The sequence below is a fragment of the Osmerus eperlanus genome, chromosome 8, assembly GCF_963692335.1.
Source record: "Osmerus eperlanus chromosome 8, fOsmEpe2.1, whole genome shotgun sequence".
Classification (NCBI taxonomy): Eukaryota; Metazoa; Chordata; class Actinopteri; order Osmeriformes; family Osmeridae; genus Osmerus; species Osmerus eperlanus.
Window position 1 is genome coordinate 11,512,747 of NC_085025.1, and position 24,172 is coordinate 11,536,918.

General features: G+C 49.1%; 2 protein-coding genes across 4 annotated transcripts; one reads left to right on the top strand and one right to left on the bottom strand.

Moving 5' to 3' along the window:
• Positions 1-1,139: 1,139 nt before the first annotated feature.
• Positions 1,140-19,077, bottom strand: cfap61 (cilia and flagella associated protein 61). Of its 3 annotated transcripts, none has more exons than XM_062467324.1 (26): positions 18,942-19,077; positions 18,491-18,653; positions 18,237-18,387; positions 18,057-18,133; positions 17,724-17,791; positions 17,517-17,637; positions 17,235-17,367; positions 16,245-16,451; positions 16,078-16,128; positions 15,891-15,991; positions 15,337-15,376; positions 14,880-15,019; positions 13,756-13,882; positions 13,200-13,277; positions 12,891-13,097; positions 12,154-12,282; positions 9,334-9,461; positions 6,793-6,885; positions 6,321-6,489; positions 5,919-6,093; positions 4,059-4,345; positions 3,477-3,804; positions 2,549-2,637; positions 2,250-2,458; positions 1,551-1,647; positions 1,140-1,413 (listed from the first exon to the last, which is right to left on the bottom strand). In XM_062467324.1, the coding sequence occupies exons 2-26, from the start codon at positions 18,631-18,633 to the stop codon at positions 1,207-1,209; spliced, it is 3,555 nt and encodes a 1,184-aa protein (XP_062323308.1). In that variant the 5' UTR covers positions 18,634-18,653; positions 18,942-19,077; the 3' UTR covers positions 1,140-1,206. The 3 variants fall into 3 exon arrangements, with proteins under 3 accessions (XP_062323308.1, XP_062323307.1, XP_062323305.1); XM_062467323.1 differs by having other exon boundaries at positions 18,876-19,023; XM_062467321.1 differs by lacking the exon at positions 18,942-19,077 and having other exon boundaries at positions 18,491-18,695.
• Positions 19,075-24,099, top strand: crnkl1 (crooked neck pre-mRNA splicing factor 1). Its single transcript, XM_062467325.1, has 14 exons — positions 19,075-19,271; positions 19,643-19,795; positions 19,888-19,979; positions 20,082-20,240; positions 20,387-20,553; positions 20,712-20,890; positions 20,988-21,158; positions 21,282-21,473; positions 21,579-21,638; positions 21,745-21,825; positions 22,073-22,312; positions 22,427-22,528; positions 22,712-22,960; positions 23,127-24,099. Exons 1-14 carry the CDS (start codon positions 19,224-19,226, stop codon positions 23,901-23,903), a joined length of 2,670 nt encoding a protein of 889 aa, XP_062323309.1. The 5' UTR covers positions 19,075-19,223; the 3' UTR covers positions 23,904-24,099.
• Positions 24,100-24,172: the final 73 nt, after the last annotated feature.

Sequence of the window (24,172 nt, forward strand, 5' to 3'; positions counted from 1 at the left end):
GAGCTGTCTAATAGCCTACTTCAAGACTTAATGCCTGTGTTATGCCAACCACATGTCAGATGTCTAGCAGGCTTGTATGGACAAATATAAGTGCCTGTTTGGATTGAGAGAAAAAGTTAGAATAAAACTTTCAATACAATGATGTTGCTCAACAGCGGGCTGCTTTCGCAAATCACAAAAATGGAAAGCCTCCAAACCAAGTGTAGTAGAGAAAACCATTTAAGTTGGACAGTCTTGCAAACCCGTCACATATTAAAACTGTTTAAACGATAGCGGTTTTAGGCGTTTTAACTCACGTAAAACCCTGACGCTTGTTTGACCCATGTTGATCTGTCCACAAGTAGCCATGATAAAGGCTCGCAAATATGCGCTTCATTCTGCCTGGTGGCCTATATTATGGGTCTCATTAGCATATAGCTGTGAGGGTGCTATATAATCATAAAGCTATGGGTGTAGAGTAAACTTTGATTAATCACCTGACCATTAAAGTAGCTATTTATTACCTTTGGTAATCAAGTTTATAAAACTCTGTTGTGTTAAATATGAAGTAATAGACTGAATTTTAGTATGTAATTATGGGGTGAAACGGTCATTTAACTTGAAGAAAAAATAGAACGCCAGATCGGTTCTTCGGTGGATAGCACTATTCAAGTGTCGAGATGCAATTTCATGGATTCGTATTTCGAATGCACGTGCTTGTCACTGGGTCAAATTGTAGGAACCGTTCTTACCTTTAGCTTGCGTATTTACCGTTTGAACAATCACATACGTTTAGACGCGTGTGGCTATATTTGTTCAATGGCGTGTGCTGAGTAAAGAGGGCCAGTGGAGATATTGCGCCTCATTAGCATACAGCTGTAGAATATCCCCCCCCTCTTCATACTCACCAAATCCACTTTCATCTATAGACCCATAGCCCATGTCCTATTAGTCACGCTGCCAACAAGACTAAGCCTTCCAGTTACAAGTAACTCTGATTATACAGGTGGGTATAATTCAAGAAAGAAAGAAAGTTAGGTTATACTGTGTAAAAATAGTCTCTTTTTAAAACTCTTTTGAAGGCTTGGAGTCTCAAGCAAAACCTATATAAAGTGATTAGAAAAATCGCAAGGATTGAAATTTCAATCAAAGCCCTTGAAAAGGTTTGTACAGTGAGAGGCTAGCATTTCTCTATTTTATTGAATAAAAATAGTATATTTGGATCCATCACAGAACTCCAGGCTGGGCGTACATGGTCAGATGGTTTGTGTTGTACCTCAGGAAGTTGAGTGTGCTTGTCTTCAGAGTAGCCAGCCCTCCGCTCTCAGCAAATGCCTTTTTGAGGATCAGCATTGGGTCCTCCGAATCATCCAGCGTCTTATTCATCAAGCGCTGGATGAAGTGAGGGATGGACTCAACAACTGAGTTGTTATCCTGGAGGACATAAATGAGAGACAGGAGCAAATATGAAGCTTTGTTTTTCTGCTTTTTTTTGGTTGCCTTTTTTTGTTTTGTTCAGTTCATTGATTCTAGAAGTGAAGAAGTCCAGATGAAAAGAGCGGGATTCTAACCTTCACTTTTGTGGATTCCATGATTTGACGCATCTCCTGTTCGAAGTCCGTAAAGCGATCGTGATATATCGCCAAACACCAATTCTCCCTGAAATAGCTACAGAGACATGACTAACATTAGGACTGTATCATGGAGGACACCGATACTGAGGCCACACATACGCACACAGCGCTGACTGAACACTGCATTCGTCTAACACCCTCATGGAGAAGCACGCTCAATCAATTATTTGAACGGTTCCCGATGCCGACGACAACGATAACGTTGCGAGTGGCCTCGGTCCCAGCCATGACATGGCCCAGTGAGGAAGCCAGCTTTAAGACGTGTTAGAAAGCTTCATGAGCACCACAGGGTGGCTAAGCCATTGTCTTCTCACAGACCAGAAAAGCAGATTGGGGACCTGCATAAACAGATTATACCCGGGTACAAAGGGGCCTTATGTGTGGGGGTGACTCGTGTTGAAACAAGGTCATCCGCACGCTCAACTCCAGATCTTAATAGGAGATGAATGTCAAGGAATACATTTTTGGCATTCATTAAAATGCAACCATGCTAATATACTGAAACCTACACAGCCACTGTCTGTTCTGGCCCTATCGTGTCACCAACTAGATGTATATATACGTATATATATATATATATATAGCCTCCCAGCCTCTCTGAGCTCTCTATGCGATGCTGCACTCTGGCCTTCCTACCTGTAGAGGTCATGAACCAGGCCCTCGTCGTAGCGCGAGCAAAGCCGGTTGAGCAGCAGCTGGTGTTTCCCATAGAGACACAGGAAGTTGGACACGGGGATGGGCTTCTGCGACAGGCAGGTGAGGGTCTCCACCACGTCGTACTGGTTCAGACGCAGGAGGAAGTAGTTCCCTGTCTCTGTGCGGCCGGTCAGGATTTCTCGGCCCTGCTGAGGACACGGCAAGGCTGGTTTTTAACGAAACAATATACTGGAAGTACAAAAGGTCCTATGGGAAGAGTCTTAAAATGGTGTCCTTACCGGTTGGCCTGTTGACGGCCCTGTTGCAGGAAGCTGAAGAGGGGGTTTGGTAACATGGAGGTAATTGTATCTTCCTGGGAGTTTTCCACCTTTGTAAACAACAGATAAACCAAAACCTTAATTACAAATGTCCTTCAAAGCTTAATGTGTTGTATACAGAAGCAAAACAACGATGACATTGAACGTACTGTATTTTACACATAAAAAATGATTTTTATAACTTAGCTAAAACACTGCGAGTGGGTGATAAACTCAAACTTAATGTTCTACTGACGTGTTGGCCGTGTCTATAAAAATGGTCTGATGAACATTGGAAAGGGAAAAATCCTTTTAAGAGAGCAATGAACCGAAATGTCTCGTGATAATATGACATTTCTCCTTTCTCTCAACGAGCATCTATGGAAAGGTCAGGGTTATTTTATCCTAAAAAAGACAAAGCAAAGTGGTTTTATTGTTCTTGCTTCGCCTGGCATGACCATGTGTACCCTGTGACTAACAATACACACAATAACTCTTTGGGATGATTCACCACGGTTTGATTATCAAACACAATAAAACAGGGAATAAGTGAGCAGTTCACAGATTCCACTACCATTGCACAATACAGCACAAATACGAGCTGGGGCACATTCTCCTAGATAAGACCATGGGCTGCTGGAAGAGAGGGTTCCGGCACATCCTAACCTCACGTGTACCACACGTGGTTGGTGGATCAAATCAACCAGGTGATAAGAGAAAGCCCTGGAATTCTCCTGGACCAGAACCCAGAACCTCAGGAATGATTCCTGCACCAGAACACATAAACCCTGGAATCATCCTAGACCAGAAAAACCATGGAAATAAAGCCTTGGAATGATCCCGGACCAGGACACACCGAACACACGGATGTAGCTTCACGCTGGAGCTCTACATGGGGAGAGAAGCCGACCTTGAACCTTGGCCTGCTGGTACATGGGGGTGAGGCGGTCCAGGTCGGCCGGAGGGTTGGTGGCAGGCTCCAGGGTGGGGTCGAACAGGGGCAGCAGCGCGCCCGCCAGCTCCTGGCCCACCTCCCTGGAGCTGAAGTGGGAGTGGGACCACTGGTCGGCGTGGTAGCGCCGGGCAAACTTGGTGAGGGGCCCGGCGGCGCGGATGCTGGAGTCGTTGGTGTGGAAGGTGGAGTCAATGACCAGGTGGCCGTCGTACACCAGACAGGCATCGTTGATGGCCTTGAAGGCGCTGTAATCCACCCCTTTGGAGGACAGGTTCAGGAACACCTAACAGAGCGAGAGAGGCCAGATTAGGGACAGATGAGCTCGATGTCTGACATTCAGGGCTCCTGGATACCACGGCGACAAAGAAGATAAGCTGTCTAATAGCCTAGTTCCAAATGTATTGCTGTTGTCTACACCCGACCATATGTCAAGCGTTTATCGGATTCGGTCCCCCAACCGAGGCTTAACTTTGGACAGTAAGACAATAACACGCAGGTCAACATTCGTAAACCCCTGGAAAAAAATGCTCGACTCACCGAGCACCGCAGCAGCAGGGGGTCACCGGCGGTGGTGAACGACACCGAGGTGAGCGGCTCGGGGTCGCGCCCGTCGTTCATCTGCGCCAGCAGGCAGCCGTGGTGGACGTGGACCCGGCTCTTCTCCAGGGCCTTCCCCACGGCCTTCCCCACGGCGGGGCCGTCAAAGCAGGAGCCCTCGGACGGCGGGCGGACCAGGTGGATGCAGGAGCCGGGGATCCGCATGGAGAGCAGGGCTTCCACGCAGGTGTACGCGTCCAGGCTGTGGCCGTACACTACCACGTCGCCTACGGATGGAATGTGACGAAAGACAAATGAATCACCCGGCATAGGGAGAACAGGTGGTGTGATGCCACAACCACATGCATAGGGAGGACTAGGAGGGACAAAAAAGCACCTACAAAAGAAATACAAATAAAATAGAACTATTCTGATTCCACAGATGGTATCTGTCTGAAGAAGGTCCCTTGGCAACAGAGGGCAAGACAATTAAACACCCGGCTGAGGGCGAACAATGGGCCCCTCGCATTCCTCCGGCCCAGCCTCTTTGTGCTAAAAGGCATGCCTTGATCATGAAAACCGATGCAATGCTAATAATGATGATAAGGCGGACGGGGGGAAATCTACATGAGTTTAGCCCCCGGAGGACCTATCCCTTTGATGCGTGTGGTCGGGAGTGCCCTTACTCTTCCTCCAGGCTGCGCGCTTCCTGCTCTTAGGCTGATTATCTGAAATTGGAAGGCCGGCGCTTGACGCATGAAGCGCAGGGTCCGCCTGCTAAGAATAACCCTTAACCCTGTGCGATTCAGACAGCATGGAATGACCTCCCGCTAAGAGCGCAAATTGAATTAAGGTTTGAAACAGAAAAGGAGAATGCCACAGTCCATATCTAGAGTAACTGAGTGCAGGTACTCAAGTTATGAAATTCCCTGACCGAAAAATATCTTATTTGTGGTTGTATGTATCCTATTATTGGTTTTGAAATGTCTACTGTACTGCACTTATAAGGATATAAGCAACATTTCAGCAGCTAGCTCACTGGACAGAGCTCTGTGGTGTCCTTGTCCATGGTGCTGAAACAGGGAACGAGGTTAGCAATAGTGGCTCTCACAATTTGGCATCTTTGTGAGAATCTGAACATTCTTATACCATTCTTCATCTTCTGTTTAGCATGGCTAGAGCTCTAGACTAGAGTAACAACATGCAATCGCATTTCAAAACCATTTTCTTTCTTTCTTTTTTTAATAGTGATGCACTCGACCTTTATGATTTGCATTTACTAATTATTTCCCCCATAATGAGCAGGCTTCCTAATTAGTTAATATAATACGCTTAATCTGGATCACTGCACATCTTATATTTCTTCCGAGAAAAAAAGATAAATTTCGCTTAATGACATTAGCCTTTTCATACGCAGAGGAAAACCTCGCCTCTCGGAAAAACCGACATGATCCTGTAAATGGATGGAGCAGGCAGTCCTGCTTCAACAGGATGAAAGATCTTCTTATTGACTAATTAGGTCTTCATTATTCATAGGTAGTTGAGCAGTTGATTAGCTGAATAATGACATACTGTTGAGGAGATTCATGTTAGGGGGTGGGGGGGGGGGGGGGGGGGGTGTATCATGCTGATACACCCCCCCCCTTCTACCTGAATGCCTTCTGAAATGTTAAGATTTACATGTAAAGTATGCTCAAAGACATCTTGTGATTGTGCTACATACATCATGCATATGGGTGCCCTGCCGGTAGTCGTGGACAACAATGTGCTTCAAACTGAAGTGTGCGCTCAAGGTCAAACGATTCCCTCCTGTTTTCTCCCGCATGACACGACCCCCGCCTTCTAAAGCCCACGGTGTACCATTCAGATCCGGAAGGTTCTCCTCCAGCCAGCGGAGCACCTCCACGCAGTCGCGGTGGTCGTTGAGGGTGAACAGGTTGGAGGGGACCTTCCCTGTGTATCTGCGGCCGGGCTGAACTGGGAGCTCGCCGTTCGTGGTCGGCTGGTTGATATCCACTCCACTGGGACAAGGAACCTTTAGGGAGACATTCGTTCATGATATCACGCCGTGTTTTTTTTTGCACCGGCTGTTATTGGCAAAAAGACAAAAATGTTAACACGGTAACTACTCCAGGATAGGACAGTACATCCGCTAGATGGGGTGAGAGGCCGACAGTGTTTATAAAGACACCGAGCGCCGACAGCACTGAACACTGGGACGTGCGTGATGCAGCGGTGCCTAAGGTCCGGCGGTGTACTGACCTGGTACTGTTGGCCGGTGCAGAGCAGGAGGTGGTCGTAGGGGACCTTCCTGCCCCCTGACAGCAGCACGTGTTTGGCCGCTCGGTCGATCCCCGTCATCTCGCCGGTCACCACGTTGACCCAGGAGCGGAGAGAAAGCCGGGCGTGGTCGCGCTCACTGTAGCTATGGCTGTGGGGGGGAGTTCAGACAGTAGTTTGAAGCGAATGGACCTGCTGTAGGTACATTTTTTAAAGCCTGTTCTAGAATGGGTACACTGAACATCCAGTTTGTGTGTATATGTAGATTTATTTCTGGTAATAATTCTCGTACACTCGTATACAAAAACATATACTTACATGTGTGTGTATACAGTATGTGAGTGTGTGTCTGATCTATCTTAATAATAGAAGTTATAGAAAATACTGTTAGGGTTGATTTGGATGGAACTGTACATGCGACGTAAACATTCTAATGCAGAAATGTGGGTCTAACCTTGTGGACAGAAAACTCATATGTTCTTCCACGTAGGATCCTGGAAATCCATGCATGGAGATCAAAGTCATGTTGTTGAACCTAAGATGTGGACTGCAAAACAAATACCAAATGAAATGTTTTTTTTGTCCAGAAATGGGCCCGTCTCAGCCATGTGGAGGGCCATTTCAACAAGATGCGTGCTCTCTGATACTCTCTGATACAGAGTGCCACAGAACCTAATGAGTAAAACAGTATCCCACCAACGATTATCTCCTAGTTCCTGCTCCCTGGCCCCCGAGAATCAAATTAGGGATCCCTGATTCCAGGAAGAACACAAAAGAAAAGCGCTCGCAAATACGCACAGTGCACTCGCCGTGCTGCTATTCACTCTGAAATCGAAGGGGTGCAGATGCAACTGAATGCATGCATCCACATCGGTCTACGCACACTCCTTTTATTTCGCTAAAAGCTTCGTAATGAAAGCCTACACTTTGTCAGATCTCCCCCCCCCCCCCCCCCCCCTTACAGCATGTAGTGTCCCTCTTGTATGTTTACTCTCATGAGTGTAAAAAAAGGGGGTCTCTTGTGATGTAAATGACCTCTTTTGTCAGTGCCAAAAGGACATTATCTGTCTCCGTTGGTGATATAAGCAAAAGAAGAAGAAGAAAAAGAAAAAAGAAAAGAAGAAGCTGGGATGCTCGGTGAAAAGGAGGACGTGTGAGTCGGCCAGAGCCTCGTCGCGTCAGGGCCTGAGATCACCTGCAGCTCTTCCTTTTTAAGGAAGGAAAGTGATTGATCTTCCCCCGGGTAATGGATGTCCTGAATTTGATTAGCGAGCCCTGTGTACGGGGAGAATGATGTGTTTCCAACAGGAGTTAGCAGATGTCTCCCACCACAAATATCCATTGTTGAATAGTCAGGAATAGTCGGGGGGGGGGGGGGGGGGGGGGGGGGAGGAAGAGAAAATGACAACAAATTGTACATTTATTTATTTTGAATGAATGACTCGTGTCACGTGATGATACTTTTAAGCGTTGGAGCCATAATCCACGGTGCACTTTCCAGTATGTGTACAATTATAAATCCCTATTGTCAATCAAAGCTTGCTGGTTAATCTAAGCCAGGAGGCAGGTTTAAGGCACAGCACTGAGGCATTTAAGGCCCCTTTATTGGTGTCTGGACGTGATGAAATTGCCAGCTTCTGGATTTGGGCTGTTATCAGGCCATGACAGACGGCCATGTTGACCCTGCCCCCTGACCAAGGCGTGGAGAGCCCCCCCCCCACACACACACACATCTTTATCTGTTTGTCCTGCTTCCTCCTCTGACCCTGTCCCCACTAAGTAATGGAGAGGGTGGTGTGCGTGTGAGGGGGCTGTTGTGTGTGTGTGTGTGTGAGAGGAGGGGTGAGGAGGGATCTGGCCTTGCAGGACCCAGGGTAAAGCTGGAGGCCAGCCGTTTGGGTTGTACTGATAAGAAGGGGCCCCAGCAGGCCAGCGCTGACCCATTACTCAACCCGGCCACTGCAGCGCCCTTCTCCCCATTAGTTTAGTGGACACTAACTGCCTCATTAGTCAACTCATTAGTGACAGCAAACACAGATCGCTGCCGAAGATCCCTGACAGGAGAACAGTGGAGTGGCTAATTAAAGGGCCAGCGCCCAGCTCTTCTGAATGCCAGCCTCGGGCAGCTGTGTGCCCGCTGCCCCGCCCCAGCGCCTGCCTGCCAACCCCCCCCCCCCCTCTCCCACTCCCCGCCCCCCCCCTGAGTTATGCATGCTCTTCGCTTTCACTTCCACACACAATGACCCCCCCGGTTGCCTGGCAGTTATCGGCCTCGCAGCGAATCGGCAGGCCTCACTTCCTTCATTGTTTAGAGGGGACAGTTAATCTCAAAGCCGGGGCTGAATGCAAACATGTAGCGCCTCCGCATTGTGCCAAAGCTCTGGTGACATTTCAAGAGATTGGATTCCTGGAATAAGAGAAAGGGACAAGGACAACAAGTACCCACTCTTTCTAAGAGGGCTAAGTACTCTCTGGACAGGTACTGTGCAATCTGGACTCTTAACGTTTCCGACGTGTCCACAGACCTATTTCCCGGAATAGGGTTCTGACTTCTAATTCAACAAGATGATTAATAATAAAAAGGCCTTGATTAGCTTAATCAGGTAACTGCAGTGCTGGGCCAGATGCTGACCCATAATGCATGGCTCCTGGGAGAACAGCTCAAGTGACATAATACAAGTCTGGTCCCTTGTTGTGAGATGAGGACGGGGGAGAAATGGTATTGCTTTTGCATGTGTTGCTTCGGGTTGGCTTCTAAGCCCCCTGTTCATATTTCTGCTAATCACTGCTCCAAAACCTGCCCAATCTGCTCCTCTAAGACCTGCATGTTACTTCACCTGATTATAATTATCAAAGTGGTGTCTTATTTTACTGACACACACACACACACACACACACACACAAAACCACACACACACACACACACACACACAACACCACACACAAATGCACACAATATGTCTGTCTCTTGTCTTGGAGGACAGGGAATCCTTACCAGAATGCAAGCACCTCCAGGAAGGCCAGCCCCGTGTCTGACGCCCCGACCACCACGATCCTGGCATTGATGGTGACTTTCGGTTCCATGGTTAGTTTCCTGTTGATGTGGTTGAGTGCATATGGAACCTAATGGGATAAGCATGAGAGATTCACAGTCAGTCTCGCCCCGTTCAAATAGGACGTCTTTCAAGGCCTCCGTGATACAAATGATGCAGACCCGTCACTCACTTTGCTACTTGAACAGATACCACCATTTGAACACAATTATCAAATTCCTAAAAGCACTAAGAATAATGCGCTCAGACAAGTTCCATTTTGAGTGTCTTTCAATCGCAAACGAATGTCTGAAGTGCAGAGATGGGCATCTCGCCGAGCACTTAGCTCTCTAAAACAGAGTGCCAGCTTTTAGCCAAATTTTGCACCAGCGTTCACACCCGTAACATGAAAAACGCATTTAGGACTTTGGATCCAATTAAATATGGCACACAGAATTTGAATAAACTCAGAGAGCATTGCGTATTCCACATAATTTCCCTACTCTTCAGATGACGATGGATCAAATATTGTTGCTGTGATGTCTGTGAGCTACTGGTTATTGCTGGGTCGTACTGCAGTTAGACTGGAAGTTACTATGGAAAATAGCAGCATGGAACAACTATCTTTAGGAACATTAAGATTAGGGAACCTGGTTGGTGGAAGTGTTCCAATCCTTTTAGTTCCCCAGTAGGGCCTACCCTCTGCTAAAAAGATCTCTAAGTCTGATCTTATGGGGAAACAGGATCACAACCGTTTATTATGGGTGTAACGGTACATGTTTTCGTACAGAACCGTTGTGGTATGGATTGGTGCATGCAGTCAGACAGAGAATACATAGGCTAGTCACAGGCCTTTTGTACTTTATGGAAAACTGATTATGAGGTTGATCTGATGAAATGAGCGAAAGCGTTCAATCATCCCTCATCTGTCTGTATTTGAGTCCCGAGAGTTGGAGAAATGCTCGAGGCCAGCTAGCTAGATAGAGCGAAAGGCAGTTTGTCAGCACTCAAAATGTAAAACAGGGGCACTCATTGGACAAATATCTGAAAAGTCCCAAATGGAAAATCTTTCATGAACACATTTACATTTAGTCATTTAGCAGACGCTCTTATCCAGAGCGACTTACAGTAAGTACAGGGACATTCCCCCGAGGCAAGTAGGGTGAAGTGCCTTGCCCAAGGACACAACGTCCGGCATGACCGGGAATCGAACTGGCAACCTTCGGATTACTAGCCCGATTCCCTCACCGCTCAGCCACCAGACTCCCAACACATGAAGATAAAGTTTAGGCTGTGGTATTGAATATGAAATGAAACCAAGCATTTTGAATTTGTGGCTTTTTCCTGCTGAACACGTACCGACCCGTGACCCCAAAACCAAGGCACATACCGAACCGTGACATCTGCACCGCTACATACCATTTAAGTCTAAACAACCACAAGTCGTCAAACAAGTAACCGCCAACGCCATTTTCTTTGTTGAGAACGAGCATGAGAATCAGTCAAACACGCCCGCCAGCCCAGGAGAGGCAGCTTAACGTGGCCAGGTGCGGCCGCCCCCAACCTCGCCGACACGCGTGACACAAATGGCACCGGTGCTGCGGCCACCGTCCTGTGTGTGTGTGTCTGTGTAATAGGATCTGGTATTGACAGAGAGGGAACAGGTGTTTCAAATCTGATTAACCCAGCAGTGTTGCGGCCCCCGAGGCCAGAGGGACAAAGGTGCCACGCACATCCCCCTTCTCTTATCTACATGGCAGCCTGGAAAGGACGGTTGCCGTGCTACCAGACGACGACAACGACGACGGGGGGGGCGCCCAACTGGATGGGGGTGGAGCGTCGTGCGCAGGTGTTCCGCGAGGGGGCGGGGGGGGCGTACAGGGTTTTGACACGCGCCAGGTAAAACACATGTCGACCCGGCAGCGAGGACCCGAGCGCCAACGCGCGAGAGGACCTGTTGCGTCACCGGGGGCGAGGGGACAACCGGCGGTTCGGGACCCGCGGCACGTACGAGCAAAGGGGCTCATGAATCGCCAGACAGCAACGCGCGCACGCACAATGTCCGCCCTCGGCCCCCGTCGTATAACACACCCATTCAGACCGAGTACAAGCAGACTGTGAATGTGCGGCGTATTACGCCAGAGGCTGTCCAGTCCACTGAACATGAGATGAATGAAAAGATGCTGCTTTACCTGTTAACCGGCAGCAGCGAACATGACTAACCATCTGTCAGAGGAGCCATCTGCCACTCGCCTCCACACGGCCCCCTTCGAAAACAGCCCGAGGCCGTGGGTGGAGCCTGACTGTGTGGACTCGTGTGGAAAAGTGGTGTTGTCCTGCTCCCAAAACGGGCTCTATCGTTCATTGACAGTTTCCAAATACACCGAATTCAAGATTGTAGTGCTGTTTATCGTGAGGGTGCTAAATGTAGAGCTATTTTAGGTTTAACGTCTTCTCAAGCCAGGTTATTTTTGTCTTTTTCTTTTTTTTTTTCCTTCTTTTGATTGGATCGTTCTAATGAACCAGTCTTGTCATTCTCAGCCATTCAGCCATTCTCAATCGCATTGTCCTGGTGTGAATACGTACGCCTTCAGTTCAGTCCACCCCTCGAAACCTGACCAGGGCGACAGCAACTGTAAAGCAGTGCCCCCTTGTGGTTAACCCGAGTTACGACACACAATCTCCCTCTTCCTCTCATTCTTTGAAAGGAGAGACCTAGAGTGTTTGCCCATCTGCAAACTCTGGCATGCCAAGGCCTTTATACCAGCTGCTGCCGTGCCCACCTGGTCCTTGGTGATTTGTTTGGACGGGGCGTTGATGCCCAGGTCCTCCAGAGGGTAAACAATCTGGCGCCGCGGGCGCACGGGAACCATGGCGCTCAGGACGGAGGTCAGGTAATGGGCGCAGGAGTTCTGGGGAGAAGGGAAGAAAAGGGCGCAATAGCAGGTGAAGTGAGGGCAACTCACCTTTTGGGCCAGACCAAATCCGAGGCTGAGGGGGTGGCAACTCACAGCTGCTAAGGTTACGTCGCTAATAAGCCTTTGTGAGGAGGCTGGCACAAGCGATGTGCAGCATCCCTAGACGTGCATTTCCAACCGAACAGAACCCCCCCCCCCCCCCCCCCCCCTCGACCACGGTTGGCAAATTCCAGCCCTCAAACCCGCTTCCCAGAATGCCACGTGGCCCCTCTCTTCTCGTTCGGTCCTCCATTATTCTATTGACACCTCGTCCTCCTCCGATCTGGTGCATGTTTGCGAAAAGGTAATTAGCAGAGGAAGTGGAGGCTTCCACTGCGGCGGTGAGGGAACGTCTCACCAGGGTCCGGAGAGTGGGGCTGGCACATCTGACAGCACCTGCTGCCCCGAACCCGAGAGAGAGCCGAAGAGGCCCCGGGCAACCCACAGGAGGAAGCCGTCGCTAATGAATATCTCGGAGTGAGCCCTGCGTACCGCAGACTCGGTGCACGGGTGAAGGGCCCGCGAGGCCTGGATGTTTCCCCTCTGGCGATCCGCCGGCTCACCTTCTGGCTGTGGCAGACGGGGTAGACGGGGTAGTAGAGGCAGGACTTGTGGGCCAGGCGCAGGGCCTCCTTGAGGAAGTGCTTGGCGTAGTGCTGGAAGACGGGGCTGAGGGCGAAGTGGCCCAGCTGCGCGTGCTCCTCGTAGCGGTGGTGGCTGAAGTAGATGAAGTTCTCGATGTCGTAGTTGGCGCGGATAGAATCGATGTCCTGGGGGGGGAGGGGAGATTTGTGTCAGCACGTCGTCGGGAAGCCCCTTTGGCCGATGCTTGGTGGAGAGCCAGAGCGGGTGAAACTTGAAACTGGACCTACCTCCTCGTTTCTGGTGATGATGACGCCCACGACTTGGTCCTGCACTTGGGCCACAAACGCCTGGAGGGGAGTTCCATCCTGAAGTAAAAAAAAAAAAAAGAGAGCGAGAGAGAGAGAGAGCGAGAGAGAGAGAGAGAGAGAGAGAGAGAGAGAGATAGAGAGAGAGAGAGAGAGAGAGAGAGAGAGAGAGGGGGGAGTGGAAGGAGATAAACAAGGATGAGATCCTCTAGGGCTCAGGACACAACACAGGGTCCAGCCAGCTCGGTGATTACGTGAGACTGGTTCCATCCTCATCTCAGCAGTAATTATCCGTGTTGGATCTCTGTCCTCGCTGACAGCTGGGGTGTCAATCACAACATAAAACATGTTTAACAAGATAGCAATCGCTCTCGTTCATTGAGAATTTCCCTTGGCAATGATAAAAACACAACGCAATCATCCATTCAAGCCCTAGTTGTCTGACTGAGTGATTGATTGGAAATTCGAAACGACATTGTAGATGGCCCGGGTCCATTTTCCAAAGCTGTGGTCTGGTTCCCTGCGTCCTGTGACTGACCGGGTCTCTGCGGGCCTGATAGAACACATCCAGGTCGTTCAGCAGGGACTCATGAAGAAGGAGCTTCTCCACCATGGCGCAGATGGAAGGCCTGTCTGCAGACACGGCCACCCTCACCTGGAAGGTTCTGGGGACACAAAACAGCAGAATACTCTCGGAACTCCAATCGGATTTCTATTGATCTTGGGAAAATCCTAGATGCACCTGTCAGACGCTGAGCTTGGTTTGGATCCAACAGCTAATGCCGTACTGAAGATTGTTGTTTACGAGATGTCAATTATGTATATTCTATTTGCACAGTCTGATGCTCTAAAAATGGAAAAACGTTTTGGCTTCATATCAAATCTCTTAAAAGGGTGCAGACTTCCTGCAGCTAGCTTTCGCTGTTGTATCTGAATCTGGCTCCAGATCAGGTGCAAACTTTAATGAGAGAAGCATTGTGGGTGTGGTGGTGGGTGTGGTGGTGGTGGTGGGTGTGGTGGTGGTGGTGGGTGTGGTGGTGGTGTTGGGTGTGGTGGTGGTGGTGGGTGTGGTGGTGGTGTTGGGTGTGGTGGTGGTGGGTGTGGTGGTGGGTGTGGTGGTGGTGTTGGGTGTGGTGGTGGTGGGTGTGGTGGTGGTGGTGTTGGGTGTGGTGGTGGGCGTGGTGGTGGTGTTGGGTGTGGTGGTGTTGGGTGTGGTGGTGTTTGGTGTGGTGGTGGTGGGTGTGGTGGTGGTGGTGTTGGGTGTGGTGGTGGGCGTGGTGGTGGTGTTGGGTGTGGTGGTGTTGGGTGTGGTGGTGGTGTTGGGTGTGGTGGTGGGTGTGGTGGTGGGTGAGGTGGTGGTGGTGGGTGTGGTGGTGGGTGTGGTGGTGGGTGAGGTGGTGGTGGGTGAGGTGGTGGTGTTGGGTGAGGTGGTGGTGGTGGGTGTGGTGGTGGTGTTGGGTGTGGTGGTGGGTGTGGTGGTGGGTGAGGTGGTGGTGGTGGGTGTGGTGGTGGGTGTGGTGGTGGGTGAGGTGGTGGTGGGTGAGGTGGTGGTGTTGGGTGAGGTGGTGGTGGTGGGTGTGGTGGTGGTGTTGGGTGTGGTGGTGGTGTTGGGTGAGGTGGTGGTGGTGGGTGTGGTGGTGGTGTTGGGTGTGGTGGGTGTACTTGAGCAGGCCGGAGCGGTGGAAGATGTAGAGCTCCTGGGGCATACTGCTGGTGTGGCGTGGCACCACCCTGAGGAAGCTCTGGAGGAGGGGGAACTCAGGAGCCAGCTTGGGCACTGTGATGACACAGAAGTCCCTGTCCTGGAGGGGACCAGGAGACGGGCTTCAGCACAGTTTTCAACACATAACCTTCGATTGTTTGCTTTGAGAGGAAGAGTGTCGAAATATAGACTGTAGACAGGTTTGCTTGGTATCCAAGAGCCATGCTCAGAAGATCACCAGATATCTGAGCTATGACGTTGCTGCTGCACAGTGTCTCGGAAACATAAAGACTGTTCCATGGCACTATGCACTGTATTACTGTCAGACCTGCACTTTGAGTTATTGATGATTTGCTGCACTTACCATCAGCCCTTTTTCAACGTTGCTCAAATCAGAGAAACATGTGCGCTACTTACAGGGAAGAGCTTGAATATGTTGGGGAGAAAGTCCATGGATCTGTTGGCGGAGGGAAAGGGGGAAGAAAAAGTGAGAACGTACCTTTGCCAAACCCTGACTCCGAGCCAGAACGGAGATCACAGAAGTGGAACAACTGGCCGAGCAATCTGCCCGTTTTAGCTCAATGCCCATTGGTCAAAGCTTGACTTCTCTCCTTCAAGTCGCTGTCACTTTAAGCACCACACTCATTAATTACATGCTCACTCTCGGTGGGGAGCGACTGGGGCCCGTATTCGGTAACAGCTGGGCAGCAAGGCGACAGAGAGAAGGGCTCAGCATGAGCCAACTAACGATCAGTGTCTCTGCTTCACCCAGCACATGACTGATACGCGCTGGATGTACGCCATAACGTGTGAATGGCTACTTCCAACCATTCCGAAAGTGGAAAATTCTATTTTACAATTTGCACATTCACTGTCTGTGAATGTACTGAATTGTGGGCTTCTTTTTTTATATCTACAAGTAATTAAAAGTGTTGTGTAATTTTATGCTTGTGACTTTGGCCTGAACTTACCTCATTTCAAATTTCTTGTCGATGACAAATAGCTGAACACAGAAGGCGTTTGCTGTTTCTGTACAGTCTCTTGGTCCTTGACCATCACCGGAAATCTGAGACTTTATTTAACAACAACAAATGTGACAGATAACACGAAGAGGAGTATGAATCAAATAAAGCCTTTAAGATGAAGACGGTTAATTACCTCTGAGATTTCACAAGGGACATCCGCCATACCTTCATTTTCCACTGGGCTCTTTGTTTTCGAACACAAAAACAATGAACACTGCATTAAATACAGAAACGGACACGAGTACTGTGATGCTTGAAGCTCTCAGCAGGTCCATCCCCCTTGTTCAAAACATTCAGAACCTTTTCTGTGTGCTCCAGTGGGTGTCCTGGCTTGGATTCCCCCACACTTTGACTGCCCTCCTCTGGGGGGTCTTCGACAGGCTCAGGCTGGTCTTCCGAGCATGGCTTGTAGAGGCCATTAAACGGCCCGAGCTCAAAACACTCATTCAACAGCTTCAAATTGATGTCACCGCTCACACTGATGAAACCGACGGCCAGTCCCTCACTCTGTGAAGAAAAGAAACAAAACAACATGAACATGCATGTACAGTACACACACCACTGATTATTACTGACTTAAATGCACGATACAGAGATGTAGCAGCACTCTCTGACAGCTTTCACTTGAACAACTGTAGGCTGGCCTTGCAAAACGAAAGGTCTGCAAATGGCACAGCCGGGCGCCAAAACTCTAATCTACAGTGCTGTTTGTGGAATAATTTATGATTTTCCACAGAGAAAGAGGCGGTGTAATCCTCCGGGGCAATGTTGTGATGTTTGTTCTCTGAATGGAGAACACGTTGAAACAAAACCTCAAAAATGCTACAGATGTCTGGACACAATATGTTTAGTGAGAGCATGTCTTGGCAGACGATCAACTCCCATCTACCATATGCTGCCATGAACACATGTCAGCTTGAGCTGCTGGGGGGTGGGGTTGGGGTGGGGTGGGGGTGGGGGGATCTGTCAGGTTTCAGGTCCTGGGGGAAAGTATCCCAGCAGGATTTCTGTGAACGGGGCTAAAGCATCTGCACTACTGCTATAAATTTTTAAACAGCCTTCCAACCTTGACAGCAGATTTCAATGCTTGATACTAACGATTAAATCAAAACGGAGAAAATGTCAGAAAGAAGTCAACAGTACACTCTATCCGAAGCGCACACACACCCCCAACCAGGTTTGACATTTTTCCAACCGGTGGCTTGGCAAAAGTTGACTAAGTAGCACTTGAAAAACCAACAGCAGAGATTCGCAAGACAAAACCTGAATAGAACCATTCACATAACTGACCTCACAAACGGCTGCATGGTTTCCCTCGTCCTGAGCCTCAATGAGCTCAGCCAGGAAGTAGGGTCCGTAGGAGCCTGTGAGAGCCTTGGTCTGCTCTGAACATATGTGTGTGAGGTCATCGTGATCCTCGATCCTGCGACATGGGACTCCACCATCAGCCGTGTGCCACCATCGGGGGTCATGCATCAAACTTGAACATATATATAGCTAAAGAATACTTCAATTCAAAGTCATATCTCTTTGCTACAGTCAAGTGTTGTGAGATTAATTGATGGTGCCGACCTTGCTTTCCGGACATATAGCCTTGGACAGTAGTTGTGTCTTTGGCACACAAACGCTAAGCACTGGACCTTGGAATTGCTGACTCTCGCCATCGGCTCAAATATCTCCAGCAGCGCAGGCTCTGAGAACGTACAGTGAGTATTGTGTCGAATGCCCCACGAGTAGTTTAATAGAGAAAAGGTATACCTATATCAACAGACATCTCACCTATGCGGACCTTGTTTGGAGTGACCAGGTAGATGTACTCAAGTTCTGTGATAGCATGAAAGACAGTTCTGAAACGACATGTGTTTACATCAGTCTGTCAGGGGGGGGGGGGGGAAACCTTGCAATGAAGGCACATCCTGAGTATCAAGACCAATGGCTGTGATTACACATTTGATGTAATGTCTGTGGAATCACAGTGGACAAAGATTGTGCTCTGTTGGAATGATATTGTATCATCAGTTGCACAAACTAGATTCCAACCCAGGCTAAGTACATTATGTGAAGAACGAAGTTATCCCAAGTTATGTTATCATAAGATCTGGAACTCTTTACCTTATTATCTCTTTTGCACTCCCAACAGAGTAGATTGGCTGAGCCACAAAGAGATGCAAGAAGAGCGTGTTCAAAGGCTGCCGAAAGGAGAACGTCAAAACCGTTCAAATCATCTCTTTCTCTTTACAAGTATAGGTAAATAGAACAACAAAGTTCAGCATCGTTACGCCTAATACTGACTGTGCATTTTTCCGCTTTAAAGTGATCATGCATCAGTGGCTCCCAGGAAGCTTGATCCACCATGTCACCGAGTGGGTAGTCCAAGAAGGCAGCATGGGCCAGAACTTCACCCGTGGCATTGTTCAGGCTCACTGCCAAATTGGCCTTCTCCCTGAAAATAGCAGACTTTGACTTCCTACTTATTTGTGTACTCTTGATTTGTGGCCTTTGAATGACTCATATTAAGGTCTTGCAATCTTTAACAGAATACTCACAGTAGATGAATGACATTGACCCTTCCAAACACTGACACAGTGGCAGGACTTATGAGGCTGTTGATCTGTGGCGCATCAGCTGACTCAGTTCTTCTGACGCTCACAGTCTCAACATTGCCACCTGCTGAAGTTATTGTCCTCATGTCGGTCTGAATTTAAAAGACTAAATCAGAAAGAAAGTTTAAACATGCCTGAGATTGTAAACGAATTATAAAATAATACTAGCTCTAACCCATTGAGACGAATTAGCTGCTGGGACTGAATAGAAGACTATTCTATTATGTTGTGCAGCTAGTACTCTGTTAGCAGTACAGTACTGTACAGTACAGTAACCCAGTCGTCAAGTTAGCCAACCTGTTATCTAAGCTTGCTGGCAGTCACTTACCGCTTTTTACTTAAAACAATGCCATATGCATTATGTTATCTGCGTAACAGCGTAAAATGTGCTTACGTTGCAAATTGCAAACTGATGTGCCACTTTCGGTATCTTCTGTTAACTGTTTGATACTTAGCTAACTGAAGCTAACTTAGAAAAGGATGGTGGAGTAACCATAGCAACAGAATGCCTGACAGCGTCAGGGTTCAAAGGTAATGTGCAATGCATTTTGGGTAGTGTCATGGCGGGACACACTTTCATGTGAAAGCACACACAACTTTACGTGGGTGTATCGTATTTTATTGGGAAACGTCTTTATTCAGAGTTATATTGTTATCCATCGTCTAAGCCAGAAACATGGCTTCCACTGCAGCAGGCAAACAGAGGATACCGAAAGTGGCGAAGGTATAACACTTCAAAGTAGCTAGCTGGGCAACAATAACGTTAGCTGATTTGCTAACTTCCTTGCTACATCGTAAAGCTCTGAATTACAAGGGCGATTGCTAATAAAGCAGCCTTATGTTGTACTGTAACGTTAACTGTAACGTTTTTCTGAAATTGTAATGACTTTCATGGACAATACGACTAAATAGAATTCACCATAAACATCAATTTTTGTATTTTCAGGGAAAAGTTAGCCTTAGCCTGCTAACAACTTTGTAGACAGTGGGCAGTTAGCAAGTTGTGTTATTAGTGGAATCGAACAGTTTGAATCTTTTAACTACCTGTTGTTTACATGTTCCACATGTATATTGATGTTTTTCCTCTCAACACAGGTGAAAAATAAAGCACCCGCTGAAGTGCAGATCACTGCTGAGCAACTGCTCAGGGAAGCTAAAGAGAGAGAACTCGAACTTTTGCCACCTCCACCAAAACAGAAGATCACAGATGAGGAGGAGTTAAATGATTACAAATTGAAGAAACGGAAGGTAAGTTAGCTCAAAATATGTGACATTTACAAGGCATTCGCATGTCATGCTTCACAAAACGTACTCAAACACGCAATGTCTGTCTCTCGCAGGGATTTGAAGATAACATTAGAAAGAATCGCACAGTCATCAGCAACTGGATCAAATACGCACAATGGGAAGAAAGCTTGAAGGAAGTACAGAGGTAGGCCTGTCATTTCAATGCGATACACTACTGTTCACTACACGTTGTTTCAGAGGTGTCAGATCTGTAGCCAAACCTGAACGTCTCCCTCTCTTCCTCCAGGGCTCGTTCTATATACGAGCGTGCTCTGGATGTAGACCACCGGAACATTGCTCTCTGGCTGAAATATGCCGAGATGGAGATGAAGAACAGACAGGTGAACCATGCCCGCAACATCTGGGACCGAGCCATCACCATCCTGCCCCGTGTCAACCAGTTTTGGTACGTCCCTACCACTCCCTTTAAAAACGAAGCAAGCCTTTGCTAGTTACACAGTGCGTAATTGTATGCCACTTTTAGTGTATCTTACATGGACTTGTGTGAAATGTATTGACCAACTCCATGTTTCTCTTGTTTTTGTTGTTCAGGTACAAGTACAGTTACATGGAGGAGATGCTGGGCAACATCGCCGGTTGCAGGCAGGTGTTTGAGCGCTGGATGGAGTGGGAGCCGGAGGAGCAAGCCTGGCACTCCTACATCAACTTTGAGCTGCGCTACAAGGAGGTGGAGAAGGCCCGCTCCACCTACGAGAGATATATCCTTCCTAAGTTCACTCTGCATTTCCCAAATGTCACTGTTAGCAGGCAATTCAAATATGGTGATAACGAAGCGTATGATCGGGATAAGGACTACCATTGGGCCTGTATGGCTTGTCGTTTTTCTTGCTTTTAAATCTCCTTGACTCCAGTGAACTTGTGCTCGTCCATCCTGACGTGAAGAACTGGATTAAGTACGCCCGCTTTGAAGAGAAGCATGGCTACGTCGCCCACGGCCGGAAGGTTTTCGAGAGGTCCGTGGAGTTCTTCGGAGAGGAGCACATCGACGAGAACCTCTTTGTGGCCTTCGCCCGCTTCGAAGAGAAACAAAAAGAGGTTCGTAAAGAACGTCAAGCATTCGCTTCCTTTTTGTACCTAATGTAGACGAAACCCAGTTCCAAGACTTTCTACCTTTTTTTAAATGTTTTTCTAGTTCGAGCGGGTTCGAGTCATCTACAAGTACGCCCTCGACCGGATCCCCAAGCAGCAAGCCCAGGAGCTTTTCAAGAGCTACACCGTGTTTGAGAAGAAGTACGGAGACCGGAGGGGGATCGAGGATGTCATCGTTAGCAAGAGGAGGTTCCAGTACGAGGAGGAGGTCAAGGTAAAACCTACATCTTATCTAGAGTGTCACCTGTAGGTCAATGGTATTTACTGGTGGGTTATTTGTTTATTTTATATAATTTGTCTTCCTCTTGATCACTCTTTGTGACTTCCTTCCCCTCAGGCCAATCCACACAACTACGACGCTTGGTTTGACTACCTGCGTCTGGTGGAAAGCGATGCCGATCCCGAAACCGCCAGAGACGTGTATGAGCGGGCCATCGCCAACATCCCGCCCATACAGGAGAAGAGGCACTGGCGGCGGTACATTTACCTGTGGATAAACTACGCGCTGTATGAGGAACTGGAGGTCAAGGTGGGCCGCTGGGATGTGAAGTCTGAACCCTTGTCAAATAAACCTGTGTGAATGTATGCATTTGTGCAATTGGCTAGTTTTGATCTTTATTTTTCTTCTTGGCAGGATCCAGAGAGAACCAGGCAGGTGTACCAGGCATGCCTGGATCTCATCCCTCATAAAAAGGTACTGGCAGAGAAGGCGACATCCAGCTCTCTCTCTCTCACTGTGTCTCACATCGATGTGATATTCAGTTCTACCGTGACACTTACTTGCCGTTTCTTCTCCTCAGTTTACCTTTGCAAAGATGTGGCTCCTCTACAGCCAGTTTGAGATCCGCCAGAAGAACCTGCAGGCAGCCAGAAGAGGCCTGGTAAGAGTCTTGTCTATTAGGATGTCATTGTGGCTGGTGTTTTTTCCCCCCCACAGTTACATTTACTATTTAACTCGACGCTTCATCCAAAGCGACAGGCAAAATAGCTTATCTTAAAATGCAGCGGATTATCAAAGACCGGAAGCGCGCAGCTCGAACAGAATCGCAGTTGTTTAATAAACACATCCCCCCCCCCCAAAAAAACGGTTCAGCGTTAACGACCCCCGTCTCTCCCGCTCGTTGCCAGGGTGCATCCATCGGCAAGTGCCCCAAGAACAAACTGTTCAAGGGCTACATCGAGCTGGAGCTGCAGCTGCGGGAGTTCGACCGCTGCAGGAAGCTGTACGAGAAGTACCTGGAGTTTGCCCCGGAGAACTGCACCACCTGGATCAAGTTCTCCGAGCTGGAGACCATCCTGGGCGACACGGAGAGGGCCCGCGCCATCTTCGAGCTCGCCATCGGCCAGCCGCGCCTCGACATGCCGGAGGTCTGACTCTCCGTCGTTGGGCGGGCGGGTGGGGGGGGGGGGATTTACTATCCAGTGTTGTTCAGAAATGGCCCGCCGATGAGATGGCTAATGATTCGACGCTGCCACCTGCAGGTGCTGTGGAAGTCCTACATCGACTTTGAGATCGAGCAAGAGGAGTACAACAACACCAGAGGGCTGTACAAGAGGCTGCTGCAGCGCACTCAGCACGTCAAGGTCAGGAGAACCGCCCTCGCAACCGCACCGTCGCCACCCGCAGTACTCTCTTTAGTTACGCAGCAACAAAAAAAAAGGACTTGCTTTCCATGGGTTTAGCCTCTGGACAGTGTCGTCAAATAATCCCCAGATAATATAATCCCCCACCCCACCCCCCCTCCCAACGCCTCTTTGGGACGACAGGTCTGGATCAGCTACGCCCAGTACGAGCTCTCCATCGACAGCCCCGACCGGCTGCAGAGGTGCCGGCAGATATTCGAGGAGGCCAACAAGGGCCTGCGCAGCTGCGAGGAGAAGGAGGAGCGCCTGATGCTGCTGGAGTCCTGGAGGGAGTTTGAGCAGGAGTTTGGCTCCGACAGCACCAGGGAGCGGGTGATGAAGCTGCTGCCCGAGAAGGTGAAGAAGAGGAGGAAGCTGACCGCCGAGGACGGGGTGAGTGTCGGGGGGGGGGGGGCGAGGCGGAGGAGACGTACCTGCGGCGAGTTTTCTCGACAACTCGACGGCGCTCTTTGTTTTGAATGGCGTAGCCTGTCACTTGTGGTCACGTTTTTTTTCTTTTCTTCTGCTCCTCACACTTTTTCTTTCCCCCCCCCGTCAGTCCGACGCAGGCTGGGAGGAGTACTATGACTACATCTTCCCAGAGGACTCGGCCAACCAGCCCAACCTCAAGCTGCTCGCTATGGCCAAGATGTGGAAGAAGCAGCAGGTGGATTTGGATGAGGAGGATAAGGAGGAGGACATGGAGGAGGAGGAAGAGGGAGAGGAGGAGGAGGGGGGAGAAGAGAAGGGAAAAGATGAAGAGGGGTCAGAGAGATCAGGGGAGGAGTCAGAGAGATCAGGGGAGGGGCCAGAGAGATCAGGGAAGGGGTCAGAGAGATCAGGGGAGGGGCCAGAGAGATCAGGGGAGGTGCCAGAGAGATCAGGGGAGGTGCCAGAGAGATCAGGGGAGGGGCCAGAGAGATCAGGGGAGGGGCCAGAGAGATCAGGGAAGGGGCCAGAGAGATCAGGGGAGGGGCCAGAGAGATCAGGGGAGGGTCCAGAGAGATCAGGGAAGGGGCCAGAGAGATCAGGGGAGGGGCCAGAGAGATCAGGGGAGGGGCCAGAGACATCAGGAAAGGGGCCAGAGAGATCCGAGGAGGGTACCGCATCAGAGAAGCCTCCTAGCCATGAGCCAGCCAACCATAAGCCAGCTCCAGAGAAACCTCCCCAGAAGGGCTCATTTGATGACAAAGATGATAGCAGCAGCAGCAGCAGTAGCAGTGGTAGTGATAGTGGGAGTGGCAGCAGCAGCAGCAGCAGCAGTAGTAGCAGTGAGAGTGAGGATGATGATGCTGCTAAGAAACAGCCCAAGAAGAGGAAGAAGGATTCTGACTGAATTCAGCACGCTGCTATTTCCTTTACTCTATGGCAGGTGGCCGTATCCTGGGGAGGGATGTTTCCCTTGGTTCCATTTCTATTGCTTTTCTAATAAAATCCCAAAACAAAGGTTGTTGTTCACAAGTGTTGTTTCAGGCCCTTGTTTCATTTGTAGGAATCATGTAATTGTAAATACATCAAACAACAAAATGAAATCTGATGTTTGTGTCTCATTGCGTGCACCTCATGCAGCAGATATTACAAAGTTGGAACACTGCAAACGCAACA